Source organism: Bos indicus, chromosome 8, assembly GCF_029378745.1.
Source record: "Bos indicus isolate NIAB-ARS_2022 breed Sahiwal x Tharparkar chromosome 8, NIAB-ARS_B.indTharparkar_mat_pri_1.0, whole genome shotgun sequence".
NCBI lineage: Eukaryota > Metazoa > Chordata > Mammalia > Artiodactyla > Bovidae > Bos > Bos indicus.
The window spans coordinates 82,920,500-82,938,803 of NC_091767.1; the positions used below are offsets into that span (position 1 = coordinate 82,920,500).

At 42.7% G+C, this 18,304-nt stretch overlaps 1 protein-coding gene and 1 non-coding gene across 3 annotated transcripts in view; both read right to left on the reverse strand.

The window, feature by feature from the left end:
* HSD17B3 (hydroxysteroid 17-beta dehydrogenase 3) overlaps window positions 1-18,304 on the reverse strand; it is a 60,719-nt gene that overhangs the window by 13,187 nt on the left and 29,228 nt on the right. For both annotated transcript variants that reach the window (XM_019965729.2, XM_070795089.1), the window contains exons 3-10: window positions 15,975-16,050; window positions 14,116-14,223; window positions 13,021-13,088; window positions 11,411-11,446; window positions 8,328-8,362; window positions 6,865-6,946; window positions 6,268-6,333; window positions 2,360-2,509 (exon numbers count right to left, since the gene is read on the reverse strand). In XM_019965729.2, coding sequence (XP_019821288.1) covers window positions 2,360-2,509; window positions 6,268-6,333; window positions 6,865-6,946; window positions 8,328-8,362; window positions 11,411-11,446; window positions 13,021-13,088; window positions 14,116-14,223; window positions 15,975-16,050 — 621 coding nt within the window. The remainder of the gene's footprint in view (window positions 1-2,359; window positions 2,510-6,267; window positions 6,334-6,864; window positions 6,947-8,327; window positions 8,363-11,410; window positions 11,447-13,020; window positions 13,089-14,115; window positions 14,224-15,974; window positions 16,051-18,304) is intronic.
* On the reverse strand, window positions 17,842-17,947 carry LOC139184684 (U6 spliceosomal RNA). Its single transcript, XR_011568257.1, has one exon. It is a non-coding gene; the product is annotated as a U6 spliceosomal RNA (small nuclear RNA).

Genomic DNA, 18,304 nt, shown 5'->3' on the forward strand with positions numbered 1-18,304 from the left:
AAAGTGAAGTCGCTCAGTCGTGTCCGACTCTTTGAGACCCCATGGACTGTAGCCTATCAGACTCCTCCGTCCATGGGATTTTCCAGGCAAAAGTGCTGGAGTGGATTGCCATTTCCTTCTCCAGGGGATCTTCCTGACCCAGGAATCGAACCCAGGTCTCCTGCACTGCAGGCAGACGCTTTACCATCTGAGCCCCCAGGGAAGCCCACCGGAGCTTGCTGAAGCCCACTGAAGTCTTACCCACTGGAGCTAGCTAAATCCCTCTAAGATGGACAGGATGTGACAGTGGGAAAGCATGCAAAAAGCCCTGGAGATGATGGGAAGAAGAGAGAAAGCGCGAGACATAGCCAGATGTGTGTTCTCTGATATGTTTGCCCTCTGGGCTTAGGCTGGAGGGCTGGGGGTCTGGGGTGAATGATAGAGAAGTGTGATAAATAAGTAAGGGTGGCCAAGGAGGGTTTATTGTCTCCACTCTTCCTGGAGTGCAGCCACAGAATATTATCTCAGCTTAGCAAGGTAGGTGCTGAGATTTGATTTTCCAGCACCTCTCAGTTCACGTTGGTGCTGATGCAGAGTAGAAAGCCAGAGAGCCTCTGTTAACCAAAGCTGCAGATGGACAGCTGGCCTCTGGTGGGATGAAGGAGGTAGCAGAGATTCAGGGATCTGCAGCCATCACTAGCTAGCCCAAAGGACAGAAAGAGTCACCCCCTCACGCCCACAGACATAAACTAGCAAGGTGAGCGATCATCAGGTAGATGAGGGGACACCGGCCACATACACTTAAGGACCAGTGGGAGCTCATAAGTACTCTTTCCCCAGTGTCATCTTAGAGAGGCAGGAAGAAGGGACACTCCAGCAAGACTGAACATTTTTCTCTAAATAATGGGCAGCATATTTCCTAAATGCACAGTTTAGATTATCAGATCAAACTAAGTTAAAATTCATTAGACATTCCACTAATTTGTTTTCATGCCATGCAGAAAGCAGTGGTCTGAAGAAAAATGAGATCAGCAATTGGCAATAAAGATCTTATATTCTTTCTGGTTGTCTACTTTGCAATGTGAGTTCGAACAGTGATTCCACACATTGTTGACATTCTACAGTAAAAGTAGCAAGTAATCAGCTAAGACATTCAATACCTCTTGCCACAGCCTCAGTACTGAGGCCCAGGAGATAGCCTAATGCTTTGGAAGGATTCAGTGCACTGCCCTATGAATCCCTCTAGCATCAGAGAGAGAAAGAAAGAGATAATTCCCACAGCAGGAGGAGAAGGGAACGACAGAAGATGACGTGCTTGGATGGCATCACCGACTTGATGGACATGAGTCTGAGCAAGCTCCAGGAGTTGGTGATGGACAGGGAGGCCTGGTGTGCTGAAGTCCATGGGGTCGCAGAGTCAGACACGACTGAGTGACTGAACTGAACTGAATTCCCACAGCAGAAAAGCATATGAGATAGAGGAGAAAGTCGATATACGAAGGAAAAGTAAATACCTGGCTAAAATTCTTTGGTGATGCTGGAAACAGAACTATCCTGTCTGTCTGTTTTCAGTATTAGTATGCAACTCCTCTACCTTTGTTTCATGTTTGTTTGTTTGTTTTTACTAAAAACAGCCCAGGGATGGCCAGAACTCCTCATGCCACATACTTCAGACTTTATTTCCACATTTGATGGAGTCCATAGCGTACAGGAACCGTCTTGTACTTGCTCACGAGAGCCAATTGTGAGCTTCCTCCTGAGTTCATGTGCAGTGACAACACAGTGGTAGCTTCACATCAATCATGGTAATCAATCAGTAAATGCTACACAATGGCAGTCCACTCCAGCACTCTTGCCTGGAAAATCCCATGGAAGGAGGAGCCTGATAGACTACAGTCCACGGGGTCGCAAAGAGTCGGACACGACTGAGCAACTTCACTTTCACTTTCTTTCACTTTCAAGGTATTTTGTTTTTTTGGTTTTTTTTTCCCTGGAAAGTTAAACATTTACTGGCACAGAAGGCCAAAAACATAGACAGCCCCTACAGGGAAGAAGCACCTTGAGTTTTGGTCTGACCTCCACAAAGCTCTGGGAATCACTTTACTTTCTGAGGGGAGAGGTGAGGCACCCAAGGATGAGATAAGCCAACTTCGGAGTCATCTACAGCTGGACATCCAGCCCTCCAGCTTCTCCTTGCCCTGGCTAAATATGCCTTTTCATGGGCTGGATTACCCTCAGCAGCATACCTCTGGCACCACCACCCTTGTGTGACAGAGAACTACTGAAAGCTCCGACAGCAAGGAAAAGCTGACTAATCCCTGCTGGGGCCACACGCATGCCTGTCCTCCCTTGCTTCAAGAAAGGAGAAGTTATCAATTACCAAGATTTCATGGGTGAGGCAGCCACAGGTTTCGTCTCCAATCGTGACATAATTCAGTGATTCTTTAACAAACTCATCCGCAGTCTTGGTTATCATGTTGGTACTTAGATACTTGGTCATTGGAGTTGAAATGGCATATGGGGTCAATACCTACAACGGGAAATGAAAACCATGACACAGGAGCAATCTGCCCAGCCCTGAGAAATTAACACCCATGTTACCATCCCTTCGTGTTCGAACTCTATTCTTCCCTTAAAAAGTCTCAGGACAATATATGATCATAGAATAGTTAAAGGTGTGGAACCAGCACAGAGCTGGGATCAGAAAGGTTGATTTCTGGCTTAATTTAGCAACCAACTCCGGATAAGGCCTTAGTCACACTACATCAGGTGGTTCAAGTAGACACAATGTGAGTGAGAACATGAACTCTTAGAACCCAGTTCCCCCACTTGGAAAGTGAAAATGCAGGACATCCAGTTATATTTGAAGTTCAGACAAACAATGGAAAAATGTTTAATTATATATCAAGTTGATGGGATATACTTATTCTCAAAATATTATCTGTTACCTGAAATTCAAATTTAACTGGATGTTCTATGTTTCATCTGGCAGAGATATCACAGAAGTTTATTTCTAACACACGTTACCAAAGTTGGAGCCCTTTCAAGTACTTTAGATTCCCACTTTCACACTTTAGTTAGGAGCCAGGAACGGCACATACCTCATAATCTTTCCTATTCTGGTAAGAAAAAAAAAAAACCAGCAGCACACTGGACTCTGAAAACCCCACCATGCTTCCACCAGTGGTCTCACCACATGTGGCCTGGCGTGAGGTTTCATGATGGGGTTTCTTACTTTATTCCCTGACATAGAGACCTTGGCATCTTCAGGGAAAAAAATCCATGTTTTTTTTCTTTTTCTTCACATTACTTTTGAAATTTTTGTCACATCACTTTTTTTTCTAATCACACTTGAAATTACATTGTTTCACAGTTGAATCCAGTGTGTTTCAGTCAATTCAATTCAATTTGTTCTCACGGAAATTGACACAGTTATTCATTTGTATAATACTTTTCTTCCAAAGATCTCTAAGTGTACTGTTAGAGAAATATAAGAAGTATCCTTTTTCAAACTCAGTTTTCAGATAGGGAAATAATAAAAGTGTTTCTATTCCCACAGTGAGTTTTGGTTGACAAAACACCTTTCTGTACAAAACAAGGGCTCAATAAACATTGGTAAAAATTTGCATAATTACTTATTCACTACATCTTCACAGTAACCCAGAGAAGTAAGCAGCTATTATAAACCCCTTTTTACAGATGGGGAGACAAACCCAGAGAGTTTAAGCAGGCTGTTCAGAATCACTCAGAGGATAAACGGTAGCACTGGGATTTGAAAATCAAACCCAAGGGTACAGTGCACACTGCCTCAGGAATTTTACAAATATTCATTGAGTACCAATTACATGTGTGTTTGGAGAGACCAGTTAGTTTTCAAAACATCATAGAGTCTTTGCCAGGACTTGTAGCAGCTCCAAGGCTTCTGCATGAGAGAAGGAGCTCCCTTCCTCTACCCCACCTCCCCCACATCTTCTGCTCCACAGAATCCACTGACTTAGCAGCTACAGTATCTCTGGCCCACAGCTATCAAGCTCAAGATGATACTGAGACTGTCACATGGCTAGGAAGTGGCTAAATGTTTAGTTTAATTATATATCAAGTATTGATGGGATATACTTATTCTCAAAATATTATCTGTTACCTGAAATTCAAATTTAACTGGATGTTCTATGTTTCATCTGGCAGAGATATCACATAAGTTTATTTCTAACACACGTGACCAAAGTTAGAGCACTTTCAAGTACTTTAGATTCCCACTTTCACACTTTAGTTAGGAGCCAGGAACAGCAGATACCTCATAATCTTTCCTATTCTGGTAAGAAAAAAAAACCAGCAGCACACTGGACTCTGAAAACCCCACCATGCTTCCACCGGTGGTCTCACCACATGTGGCCTGGCGTGAGGTTTCATGATGGGGTTTCTTACTTTATTCCCTGACATAGAGACCTTGGCATCTTTAGGGAAAAAAACCTTGTTTTCTTTTTCTTCACATTACTTTTGAAATTTTTGTCACATCACTTTTTTTTCTAATCACACTTGAAATTACATTGTTTCACAGTTGAATCCAGTGTGTGTCAGTCAGTTCAATTCAATTTGTTCTCACGGAAATTGACACAGTTATTCATTTGTATAATACTTTTCTTCCAAAGATCTCTAAGTGTAAGTGGCTCTGGTAATCATTAGCACTGCTCACCAAGTATTTCTAGTTCTTCTTTCTTCCAAACACATGATAGACTTGCACTTCCTGGGTCCCTATAGTTGGATGGGACCATGTAATCAGATCTAACCAATGAGAATGAGTAAAAGTGACAGGTGACCTATCTGACCCAGAGCCCTTAATTATCAAAGGAAGTTCTCTTGAACTTGTTCTGTTTTTTCTTTGACATGCCAACTGACAGTATTCAAGATGGAGGCTGCTCCATCAGCCAGGCACCCAGTCACTACAATGAATTAATCCCCTCTGACAGTTCACAGTGAATATGTAGCATGAATGAGAAATATATCTTTGTGGTTTTAAATTAATGAAATTTTAGGAATTGGTTTTTACTGCAGCAAAATTAGCTTACGCAGAGTAACACTGTTGCAAAAGGAATCTGTCCTCAGCTAGGAGCTGCAGAATGGATAGAAGGGAAAAATCTTTGATAAGTAAGACTTCAGTTCAGCAAGGCTGAGAATGGGATTGTACTCACTATAACTGGAAAGATGCTTTTATTTACACAGTTCCTACTATTAACTCACACCTGCCTATTGAATAAGCTTCATCCTATAACTTGTTAATTCATAGGAATGTCCACCTGAGTGTTTTAATTGAAAATTGGTATGTATAGCACTAATTTTAAAAATAAAACTATGAGTGTGACTTTTTCATATATAATGGTGGTGGTTTAGTTGCTAAGTGGTGTCCTTGTGACCCCATGGACTGTAGCCTGCCAGGCTCTTCTATTCATGGGATTCTCCAGGCAAGAATATGGAGTGGGTTGCCATTTCCTTCTCCAGAGGATCTTCCCGACCCAGGAGTTGAACTCAGGTCTCCTGGATCGCAGGCAGATTCTTTACTGACTGAACTGCATGGGAAGCCCTATTCATATATAATAGCATGTCATCAAACTTCTCCACAAACAATTAACACAAAAAACCTCTCTAAACTGTTTATTCCAAGTTCCAGAAACCACTTGAGAGTTAACTGTGTTGCCAAAGAAAGCACATGGCATATTGTTCAGGCTAAAGACCGCAGTGATGATACAATTTTCTGTTTACAGTTCAAACAAGGTCAACTCCATGACTCAAGAGGAAGCAGAGCACCTCTTCCCCTACTGCTCAAGAACCAGACTGTGGAATCTCTGTAGCCCATCACAGATGAACAGCAACCAAACACAGCATTCTCTCCCCTCTTCCAACATAGACCAAGTACCCGGTTTTCTGTTGCTTGTTCCCCACACATAGTTCCTCCCACATGAGCCTATCTTCTGGATCTAGGTCAGAGAGTAAAGGATGGTTAGACAAGATCCTAATTTCTGTCCTGATGGCAGCATCAGGCAGCAAGCATTTCTGAGCACCCACTCACCCCACCCCATTTCCTTCTCCGGCACTCAGGGCACAGATGAGGGCAGCAACAGGCAGAATGATGGTGGCCCCACTGCCACCTCAAGGATCACAGGAACCCACGTGGTGTCATACAGACCCTCTCTCCCAGTCACACATGCTCAGCCCATTCTGCCAGAAGGAGTGGCCCTGGCTCCATGGGGTCCAGAGTCCCCATTCCCAAGGACACAGAACTATTGACCTCACCTGGATGATGATTCCCTTGTCCTTATATTCTGCTTGCAGTGCCTTGGAAAATGTGCACACAAAAGCCTGGAACAAAAAGAAGAAACACCTAAGGACTTGATTCTCTCTTGGAGCCAACTTGCTCAGATTTCAAAGGACACCAAGAGAGCTTGCCTTGATGGGAGTTAGTTAGAACTTCATTTCCTGGTCTGGGAAGAGCTTCCTCAAAGCAGAAATATACATTTTGTAATAAATACCTACTTAGGGCTGCCATATGTGTAGATGCCATACCCAGGGAGGTCTCTGGGATGGAAAGAAACTATCAATACAATGTTACTTGTTGGCAGGAAAAGTGCACCGGCTCCCAGGCAAGGAAGTGAAAGGGGGCTGGAATTCTAAGGTGGCTGCAGAGCCTGGCTGTGCTACCCCAAGGCTTCATCAGCCCAAGGGCACATCTTTTTCAAATTTGCACCCAGATACTGGTGGACTAGCTCCCTGTACCTAGAAGAGTGCCTCTAGGCAAATCTGCCTATCAGCTTGCCAGATGATCTGAAGGAAAGAGCTAAATGGGAAAACCAAAGGAAGGAGAAGGAGACTTGGGCTACATCTGTCACTCACCTTGGAAGCTGAATACATGGAGTACAGAGGCCAGGGAAAGAGGGCCACCCCAGAAGATATGTTCAAGATGAGACCTTTCTGCCTAATAGGCAATGAAACAAAGTTTCAGTTACTTTGATACTTGATTACACCTTGAGAAGGGAGAAAACAAAGGGACTCATGTGAACACTAGGAAACTTCCATCCTCTCTAGGTTTCTGTGTGTGTGCTAAGCATTTTGCTTCCAAGAACTGAGTCCAACTTCACCTCCATCATGAACAATACTACCATACAATGATGTCAGTTGGTAGCCAGTTGACCTCAAGGGCTGGTGACAGGAAACAGGGGCTCAGCTCCAGCAAAGATCCCCCATGAAAATGCAGAGAACTCAGCTCAGACAAGACTCAAGGGGGAAGGGAGGCCTCTCTCTCAAGTGTGACCACATGAGCTCAAAGTCCCTTCTGACTCATAAAAATGACCCACAACAGGAAAGATGTCATATGTAGAATCCTTCCCTGGGTGGAATTTGACAGTCCATCATCAGCTTACACAGGCACTTCTACACAAGTCTCTGAGGTTCTTACCCTTTGGAAGTTCAGTATCTTTAACCCTTCCCTAATAGATGGATTCAATCCAGAAAAACCAAGAAGCTTCACATTTGAATACCAGGGCCAAGCCCCTTCTTTCTCTAGGGAAGATAAAACTATCAACCATTTGCTTTAATGAATACCACCTGAGCAAAACCAGTTCCCAAATGGGTATTGTACTGCTGCTGCTGCTGCTAAGTCACTTCAGTCGTGTTCGACTCTGTGTGACCCCATAGACGTCAGCTCACCAGGCTCGCCCGTCCCTGGGATTCTCCAGGCAAGAACATTGGAGTGGGTTGCCATTTCCTTCTCCAATGCATGAAAGTGAAAAGTGAAAGTGAAGTCGCTCAGTCGTGTCTGACTCTTAGCAACCCCATGGACTGCAGCCTACCAGGCTCCTCCGTCCGTGGGATTTTCTAGGCAAGAGTACTGGAGTGGGGTGCCCTTGCCTTCTCCAGGGCATTGTACTAGGGTGATTTAAAATGTGGAATAAATAGAGACACTGATGGGATAGTGATTTTTACCCCTAAGTTGGAGTATTCATTCTGACAAGAGTTGAAATACATAATAACAAAGAAATGGTCTCAGCCCAACTTCTGAAGTTTCTTTTAAGCTCATTGTGAGTTAGTTTTTTTTAATACAAGGTCTGCTGGAATTGCTGTTTTCTTCCTCCCTCCAGTATATGCTACATTTGACCTTCATATATGCTTATCTGTTGGCAAAGCTGGCCTGGTCCAGAATGTTAGGCTTTCAACCACAATCTCCATGAACTTTCACCACAGTTTTATCATTTGTTAAAGCAGCAGCAGATGAACCTTGTCCCCCTGATCCCCAGCTCAGCTGACTGCCAGGCCAGGCAGCACAGGCTGCTCCAAGCCTTTTCAAGGAAAGAACTTACCTTGATTCCATGTGTTTCAGAATCAGCTGTGTCATCTATAAGAGAAGACCAAAGCCCTGACATTAAAGAAACAAAGTAGCAATGGGCAGTGGGAATTTGGGAAATAGGTGCTGGAAGAAACTGGAGAAAGAACTTCAGCTTCTCAAATGGCCTTGAAAATCTGCTGACACTCATTGGAGGTAATTTTGGCAACATTAGAGTCTGCTGGAACCTACCCAAGGCATCTTAAACAAATGGCAAACAGTTCAGAGGCCTCTAGTTTCTTCTTCCTAAAACTGAAGTCTTTGTGGAAAACGGAGTGAAAAGCTATGGAACTGACATATGGCTATGGGACCAACAATGAGGCTCCCAGACTCCCTTCATTCTGGCAGAGAGCTAAAAGTAGGTTGGCCATTATAAAACCCCACAGGAGTTAGAATTAGGGAACCGTCAGGAAACCTAACAAGTGTCCATCTCACATACAAGGTACGAGATAAAGAAGGACATCTCTTCAATTCAACAGCAGCCTTGTTAGCCTGCATGCGGTCTATGAAATAGCTCCCTAGATACATGTCTGCTGGTCTGCTGGAGTTACAACAGGATTGAAAAATCCCTTCCCCAGTCCAATTTACTGCCCCCGGGAGAGGTCCTCCCTGTCAGTTCTGGAGCAACACCCTTGCCTTGATTCTCCCAACTTCATTAAGGTGGAGCACTGTTGGACAGCATTTCTCAAAGTCTCCCAAAAGCCTGATTGGGTGAATGATCCCAATTAGACAGACAACACCGGACTTTGTGGGTCCCTGTCTCAAACATTCCAGTATTTAGTCTCTTATCCTACCTTCCCTTTGCCCTCAAACTCATTCTCCAATTTTGCCCTTGATAGAGAACTCTAGTGTTTCCAGATGGTTCCTTTGGAATAACTAAATGATACTAGTCAACATTCAGAAAACTAAGATCATGGATCTGGTCTCATCACTCCATGGCAGATAGATGGTGAAACAATGGAAACAGTGACAGACTTTATCTTTTTGGGCTCCAAAATCACTGCAAATGGTGACTGCAGCCATGAAATTAAAAGATGCTTGCTCCTTGGAAGAAAAGTTATAACCAACCTAGACAGCATTATTAAAAAGCAGAGATATTACTTTGCCAACAAATGTCCATCTAGTCAAAGCTATGGTTTTTCCAGTTGTCATGTATGGATGTGAGAGTTGGATTATAAAGAAAGCTGAGCACCGAAGAATTGATGCTTTTGAACTGTGGTGTTGGAGAAGACTCTTGAGAGTCCCTTGGACTGCAAGGAGACCCAACCAGTCCATCTTTACAGAAATCAGTCCTGAATATTCATTGGAAGGACTGATGCTGAAGCTGAAACTCCAATATTTTGGCCACCTGATGCAAAGAACTGACTCATTGGAAAAGACCCTGATTCTGGGAAAGATTGAAGGCAGGAGGAGAAGGGGACAACAGAGGATGAGATGGGTGGATGGCATCACCAACTCGATGGACATGAGTTTGAGCAAGCTCTAGAAGTTGGTGATGGACAGGGAGGCCTGGCATGCTGCAGTCCACGGGGTCACGAATTGTTGGACACAACTGAGCAACTGAGCTGAACTGAACTGAGTCATGTTTCCAACCAGCATGGCCATCTTGGGCATGACATACTTAGAAGCTAACCTTCAATTTGTTTTCTTTGTTACTTAAGGAAGTTAGTGTCTACCAGTGTGTAAAAAATATATATATTTTTTAGAAAATCAAAGCATTTTTCTGCTAAAAGAATCAGAAGGTTGTCAAATACATTTGGGAAACCCTGTGATCAAACAGACCAAGACTAAAAGAGCAATGTATACATTAATGGAAAGGTTTTAGTGGTAAGGCTGCAGACAACAGTGGGACATATAAAACTTTCAGTTATATGGCCTGGGGATTTTAAAAAGCCATTAATTGCTCAACATAAAAAGAATGTATATTTACCAAAACAAACAAAAAAACCAATGGTATATATATATAGAGAGAGAGTTTTGGTCTGCTCAGCATCTACCCCCCTTTCCTCTGGAAAGCAGTCTTCTGCTGCCAGTGCATGTTGTGAAGATGAGTCTGCACTTCCCACTGCTCTACAACAAGGGTCCCAGTTTAATAAAATCAGTCATGCCTGATTCATTGCTGATGTTTCACTGAACCATCCAGAGCAGTTATGAGGGCTTCCATGCACAGTTGGGAACTGCGTATACCATACAAGATGCCCAGCTGTGGGAGTGAGTGTGGGCTAAAAGTCCAGGGTTCACTCAAGCCATTTAGATGGCTTTCATCATTCAGAGGTAAAGACCCTGATGCTGGGAAAGATTAAAGGCTTTTTTTGTTTCCACACAAAAGCATCATCTACTCATCAAGCATAGGGCTATGTCCACTCTCAGGCAGTACCTTTCTCCAAACTGTCTGCCCAATCTGTCTACCTTTTTTTTATTCATACAAAGGTACAGCATAGGATAGCCTATAAATGCTTATGCAGTAAATTCTAATAAAAGGACCTGAGTGCTGAATGGCACTTGACACACCATTTAGTTCAACCCTCAATACATTAATAGCAGATGAAGAATATGAAGTTCAAGGGAGCTAAATGGCATGCCCAATGCTGTCTACTTAACTAGTAACTGATCTGGAATCAGAACACACATGCACTTGAACTTCAATTCAACAAAAAAAATTTTTTTAACAAGTCTATAAAATTTAAACCACAGTCTCTGTCCTTTTTCCAAACAGAGTGAGCTTTCCTCTATTTACAAAGACTAAATTCAGAGGAGGGTACTCATTTTTATAAGTTGCTTTGGAATCCTGAATTCATCATCATCAAGCCGCATATGTTCTGACATATGACAAAACTGAATGCAGAAATAAGATTCAGATGCTAGGGAGAGTGAATTCACTGTATTTTCTTAATGAAAAATGAATGAGACAATTAAAAGGCTACTACATAGTCTTTCAATCAAGTACAGTTCAATTTTAAAGAATTCTACATTTACAGGGAAGGGGCCAGTTCTCCTGAGTTGCCAAATTCCAACAGCTACTACATTTTAATGCGCTGAGCACATACATTGATCACATACCTTCACAACGGAGGTGATGTTACAGTGGATGAGGCTCTGTAATAAATAATCACAATCATGATTTAGCTGGATCATTTGAGAAATTCTCTTGAGAAATATTCAATGCTAAAGAACCACAAAGTGGACAAAAGTGTGTGCCTAAATTGTTGTATCATTTAGTCTGCAAACTACACTCCAAGTTGATATTCAGCAACAATGCACTAGAACTGGGGAAAATCTGACAACTATACTATGCGTCTCCAAGAACATGATCTTGAATAGAAGTCAATTAAGAGTTTCCTTGAAAATTTAGGGAGGAATATGGACACTGTTTCTCAAAGGGAGATGGTCAATTTCCAGCTAAAGAAAGGGAGGTTGGTAAATGTGGGTCTAGAAGACACTAACATAAAGATTTGGAGAAGGCCATGGCACCCCACTCCAGTACTCTTGCCTAGAAAATCCCATGGACGGAGGAGCCTGGTAGGCTTCAGTCCATGGGGTCGCTAGAGTCGGACACGACTAAGCGACTTCACTTTCACTGTTCACTTTCAGGCATTGGAGAAGGAAATGGCAACCCACTCCAGTGTTCTTGCCTGGAGAATCCCAGGGACAGAGGAGCCTGGTGGGCTGCCGTCCATGGGGTCACACAGAGTTGGACACGACTGAAGCGACTTAGCAGTAGCAACATAAAGATTATTAAGATGAATGGTTGTATAATATAAGGTAGAGGTTCTGGGCTCCAGAAGCCAGATAAAGAAACTACCAGAATCACCCAAGACACACAAAGAAGGAAAGAGGGACAGACACATAGACAAGTACAAATGTAGACATAAATAAAGAAAAGCAGGAATGGAGTGAGCTTAATGAAAAGACACACAGACTTATGCCAGAAACAGGAACATGGAGTTAGACATGTGGCCAGAAGAGGTTTGGTGAGGAGGTTCAGCAGTGTCCAAGCAATCTGGCATTATTCGTCCATGCAGTACACTGGGGCTTACATGGAACCTTTAGGAACACTTGCAAGATTGGGGAATAGAAGCATCATAGCCTGTTCAAAATTGGTATAACCCTTTGATTTCAAAGGGCAAAGCCTGGAGAAGAGTCAAAATACACTGCCTTCAAAGACTGTTAATGCATAATAAATTTACTCAAGACCAACAATGACAGTCATGGGTCTGAGTTAAGCTTGTTGAACTTACAACACCCTCAGCCACAAAGTCTGTATTATGGACTTCCCTCACACTGAAAGTTGAGTGAATCTTATGACCTTGAAAGGCAAAGAAAGCCAAAGAGCTGGCTTTCTCCCAATGAATCCAGAGCTATGAATTTGTTAGGCAGCATTACTTCCCTTATAAAGCACAGTATAGAGCCCCCAAAAGACTGGGACAAGTGAATTTTGATGTGTGGAGAAGAGGGAAGATGTTCTTTTCCTAGAGATAGTCCAGAACAGTGATACCCTTCACTATGTATCAAGTACTCACGTGAGTACTTGAAAGGGACACCTCCAGTCATCCACCTGCATTGCAGAATTTTGACCACACTCCCATCACCCCTTCCCAGCCCTGGTATTACCCAGCTGGGGGCTCAGGACTGGGGGAGAGGAAAACATCCACAGAACAGTACAAGCCTACCTGGATGTCATCTGACGTGTTAAGGAAATGGCTTGGGAGAAGGTTTGGAAGCATTCCAACATTGTTGACTGACCAAGAAAGGCAAAACGAAAAGATATCAGAAGAGTCCATGTCAAATGTCTATTGAAAGCCTTAAAAATTGTCATATTCAACCCAGAAATTCTTCTCTTGAGAAGTTTTCCAAGAAAGCATGTACAAAAAGACTATATAAAAGGCTGTTCACTGCAACATAATTCAATAACAGTGAGGAAACTGGAAGGGAAAAAATTGTGGTCCAATAATATAATGCAGATAAAATGAACCATGGTACAGCCATATGGTGGGATGCAATGCAGTCATTCAAAACTATGACTGCTCAGAGTTTTAAAAACCTGGGAGAACATTTGTAATGTATAATTTTTTTAAATGTTGCAAAACCGTATGTAAGTTTAATCCTCATTTTGAAAATATGCATGTATGTATCTGGAAAAATATGTACCAAGATGCCATCTCAGGCTGTTAAAGATTTTAAGGAACTCATAATTCTTTTATGTGTTCATCTGCTCTTTCTAGTTTTCCTAGAGTACATTTTACATTATTATTAGTAAACATGTAATTATTTTGAAAATCAAATCCTCCTTCTCTCTACAATACATTGTACTGTGTATGCGCTCACAAAACAGATCATCTATAAATTATCACAGAAAAAAAAATTGGCTCTTATTTCCCAGATGAGAAACTCTATCCTCATATAACCATACTGACTCACTACTTCATGAATCAATCACGGCAATGTTGGTTTACTAAACTAATTCCATTAGACCAAAGTTTCCCTCTTCCTGTCAAATGTCAACCTTCAGTGAAAGAAAAATATTTTAATACTAGGAAATATGGTTGGGAAGATTGAAATTATGTAGGTTTGCTACATTCCAAAACCATATACAAATTAGTTAATCCAGTAATGCCTTTTGTAGAACTGAACTTTAATATTTGGTTTAATGCTACAGCTTACAGTCATGGGTTAAATTTAAGCTACTACTGAATAATCAAGTCTCACTAAGATCATTATTTCACTGACTTATTTCGACAAGCTTTGCATTATTGCAATTTACTTACCTAAAATTCCAATTTCTAAGCCTTTAAGTTTTTCTTTAATATAGTCATAGATGTCATCTTTGGCAAAATCTGCTTGTATTATCTTCACAGTACTTCCTATCGTCAGCTCTGCATCAGAGACAATAGTTATTTTTCAATGAACAGGTGTCTAAATCCCCCTCTTGTCCTTATTCCCCTAATATTCCCTGAGTATTACCTAAACAGAACAGACTCTTAAGAACACAAGCCCATCATCTTAATTAGAAACAAGAAATAACCTCAGATAAATGCTGGAATGTGTTAAAGGATTTGTGAATGATGGTTTCTGTGTGATTCTAAGAGTCACTGCAGTGACAAGTAAAGGCATTATAACAGATTTAATACAATAGTTCTCAAAGCAAGGCCCGCAGACCATAGCATCAGCATCACTGGTAACTTGTTAGAAATAAAATCTCAGGCTCCACCCAGACCTGCTGAACCAGGAAACCCTGGGAGTGGGCCTGGTGATCTGTTTTCACACGCACTGGGGGTGACTGTGGTGCATGCTCAAGTTTCAGACCCGTGGGCTGAGGGCTGTTAGAGCAAAGTGTGAGCCTTGTCCTCAGTGAGTATCCGGTCCTCTCCACGTACACTCAGAAACCCTTCGCATTTGTCCAACACTTTAGCATTTACAAAACATTTACACGCACAGTATATTTTTTTAATATTCTGAAGAATGAGGTAGGCATTGTCTCCACTTTCTGCAGGAGAAAATTAAGGCTCTAAGAAGCTTACTAGCTTGACCAAGGGCACCCACACCCTGCTCCGTCCAAGTTCAATCTTCTTTCCACTGGTCTATGTGAACTTGCCTTCTGCTGGAGCTTTTTCTTAGATATAAAAACTGCAGGCAGATTTCACTAGCTGCTGCCCACTCAGCTTTGGAGTTAGACCCAATATTTCTGGGGCAAGTGATCTTAAGGCATAGCCTGGGGACACTTCAAAGACACTACTTGTTTTTCAAAAAGACAATAAAAAGTGCACATTAAGGAAAATACTGAAGAATGTCCTAGTCCTGGTCAAAGTTATTTCAGATATCCAGTCAGAGAACAAAAGCAGAATTCACTGGTTCAAGGGCACTGAGCCTCCTCATTGTGAGTGTTCAGACACATACTCCCCCACGGTCTTCTCTTATTCAAATTTGTCCCAGGGAAATAAGACTGTCTGCAGACAGCCTGCTATGGTCTTCATGAGTCTTCATAGTTAAAGACTCATTCCTTTGCATTGAGTTTATTAATCACTAAGTTAATAGTTAATTATTCAAATTCAAATGCTCAGAAGGGGATATGATGATCATTATTGACTAAAAACACTTCAGAGTGGATCATCAAAATAAAATATTATAATATAAATCCTACCTTTTAGGGTTGTATAGTGACAACCCTCACACCATACATAGCAGCCCTGAATTAAATCTTTTTTTTTTTTAATCTAACAACTAGCAGTGAGCATTGTCTCTCATCCCTCTGCAAGGAGCACCGCACAGACATAGGAAGTCCCTGCTTTTGAAGGAAGTAACTGAAGCATTCAGACAGCTGAGGCCTCTGGATGAGGGGATCTGATTCTAGAGACAGACCCTAGACACAAGAAAGGAGTGGACCTATTTGTGGGGTGAACGTGTTTCTGCTTCATGAAGCCCAAAGAATCACTGATGAACTAAAGTGAGCTCAAGCCACTTATGTCCTGCACTTAACTTTGTAAACTGGGCTCCCCAAAGGAGGCTTGTACCCCAGGCACCAGAGAGCAAATGTAGGGATGCTGACAGATGCCTCTGCAGGCAGGATGTGAGCAGACCTGGCTAGTAGGCTCCACAAACATCTCCATTATTTCTTGGAGTCACTCACCAATCTCCGCAGCAATGGCCTGTAGTTTTTCCAGTGTCCGGCTGATAAGCACGACATTGAATCCCTGTCTTGCTAACTGAAGGTAGGGATGGGAAAACCAAAAGAGAGATGATAAGCAGACAAGGAAGGCTTGTTATATTAAAGTGAGTTGGGGCATCACCCATTTGGTCATAGGGTGATATGCTTGATCTTCCTAAGTTTAAATGTGCACAATGTGACAATGGCTTCTAGGCTAAGTAAAACAGCCACACTGGGCCAGGCTAAACGTGACGTAATACCAGTAGTTTCTTTGTGTACGTTTATTATACACCAGGGCTTCCCTCATGGTCAGCAGTAAGAATCCACCTACAATGCAGGAGACACAGGTTCAGTCCCTGAGTTGGGAAGATGCCCTGGAGCAGGACATGGCAACCTACTCGAGTATTCTTGCCTGGAGAATCCCACGGACAGAGGAGCCTGGAGGGCTACAGACCACAGGGTCTCAAAGAGTCGGACAAGACGGAAGCAACTGAGCACACATTACATGCCAGGAACTATTATTCTAAGTGCTTTTCTGTACAGATCCACAATCTGAATGCCCTCTACCTGAAGCATTTATGATCAGATGTGTGTTGGAATTCAGAATTTGGAGGATTTTATACTATAATTTATGTAACAAGGTCTAGGGCTGGAGGATTTCATACTATAATTTATGTAACAAGGTCTAGGGCAGCAACCTATAATTTAAAAAAAATTCTGCAGCAACTTTTGAGCTGGCTTCTATTCACAAGGACGTTCTTTTGTGGTTCTCCTCACTCAGACACAGTCATGGACCTGAGCCCTCTCTTTCTGCTCTCTGGCTCCCAACAGGATAGAAAATGAAATAGGGAACTGGAGAGTAAATGGATGTTTTCCTGAGATCACAAGGAACTCTCTTCAGAATGGACAGTGCCTCGACTCACAGGGGCAGAGCAACAATGTGCAGAAGCAGCGTACATTAATATGGCCCAGAGGACACCTGTGCTGGGCAGCCACAGACAGGCCCAGACTCCTCACACGTAAAAAATGCTACAGGTGAGGAAAGACAGAGTTTTGCCTGAAGAAAAACAGGAAAACCAACGTTCATCTGGAGTGAAACAGACAACATCTGAGTTAGTGACAAAGGACTTACGGAGTCCTATCTCAAGCCCACAGGTGCAAGGCTGCACACGAAGGCCACAGAGGCAGAGCCCAGAACCAAGGTCATTTCCAGAAATGACTGAGCCCCTTTGTAACCGCTGCCAAAAGCCCCCGATCCTTATTAGCCAGTTCCTGACCCCGTATTAGGCAAAAATGCCCACCCCGCTGCTCACCCTATAGTGCCCTAATAAATCACTTAATGCTACCCTTCCAGCAAGAATTTTCTTTGTCTTGAGGCTCCAAAAATTGGCTACTAACCCATGAAGAGTCACTTTCCCTGGTCTGTCAGGAACTCGGCCTGGTGTATTCGCAGCCTCCCTCACTATCTATTCAGAAGTATCTATTCACTCAGAACTATCTATTCAGAAGTATCAATTCATTCAGAACTATCTGTTCAGAAGTATCTATTACTTCTGTGGGCTCTCCCTTGAGCCAATCCACTGGTCTAATAACTTCCTGTGGACTCTCCCCTGGTCTGTTAGGAGGTCAGCTCTCTGTGCTTGCAGCACCTTCATTATCTCTACTCTTTGTTCTTAACAAACTCACTCCTTTCTGAAATACTGTCTGGAAATTCTTTTCCAACCCAAGCTCAGACTATGGAGACATGGCTCAATGAACTGAAATCCTTCTTAATGTTTTTAATTAAACAAAACTGTTACAATTTTAAACCTTGGTAAAATACACACGACATAAAATTTGCCGTCCTAACAACTATATGGAATGTTTCACAAATTTGCCTGTCATCCTTGCACAGGGCCCATGCTAATCTTCTCTGCATCGCTCAGTGTTAGCGTGTGTGCTGCCAAAGCAAACACTATGCCAAATTTTAACAAGTTATACTATAAAAACACTTAAGCTGAATTGAGGACTTTACCATATAGTCTCCAATAGCCAATATTCAAGCCTGTGGTCTCAGAATCACCTAGGAAGACATCAAACAAACAAACAAACAACACAATTCCCACCAAAACCATCCAGTTAACAATCTCTGAGGGCAGTGGCCAAAGCATGTGCAGCACCCTGCTCATTCCCAGGCCCATACCCAGCCATGCTGCCAGGGCCACCCAGCAGGTGCTGAAGAAGCAAGGGGACTGGAGATGCAACCAGGCTGCAATCTTCTCCCCTCGACGGGCAGCCCCAGAGTCTGGGCCTGCGCAGCAAGAAGCACCTGC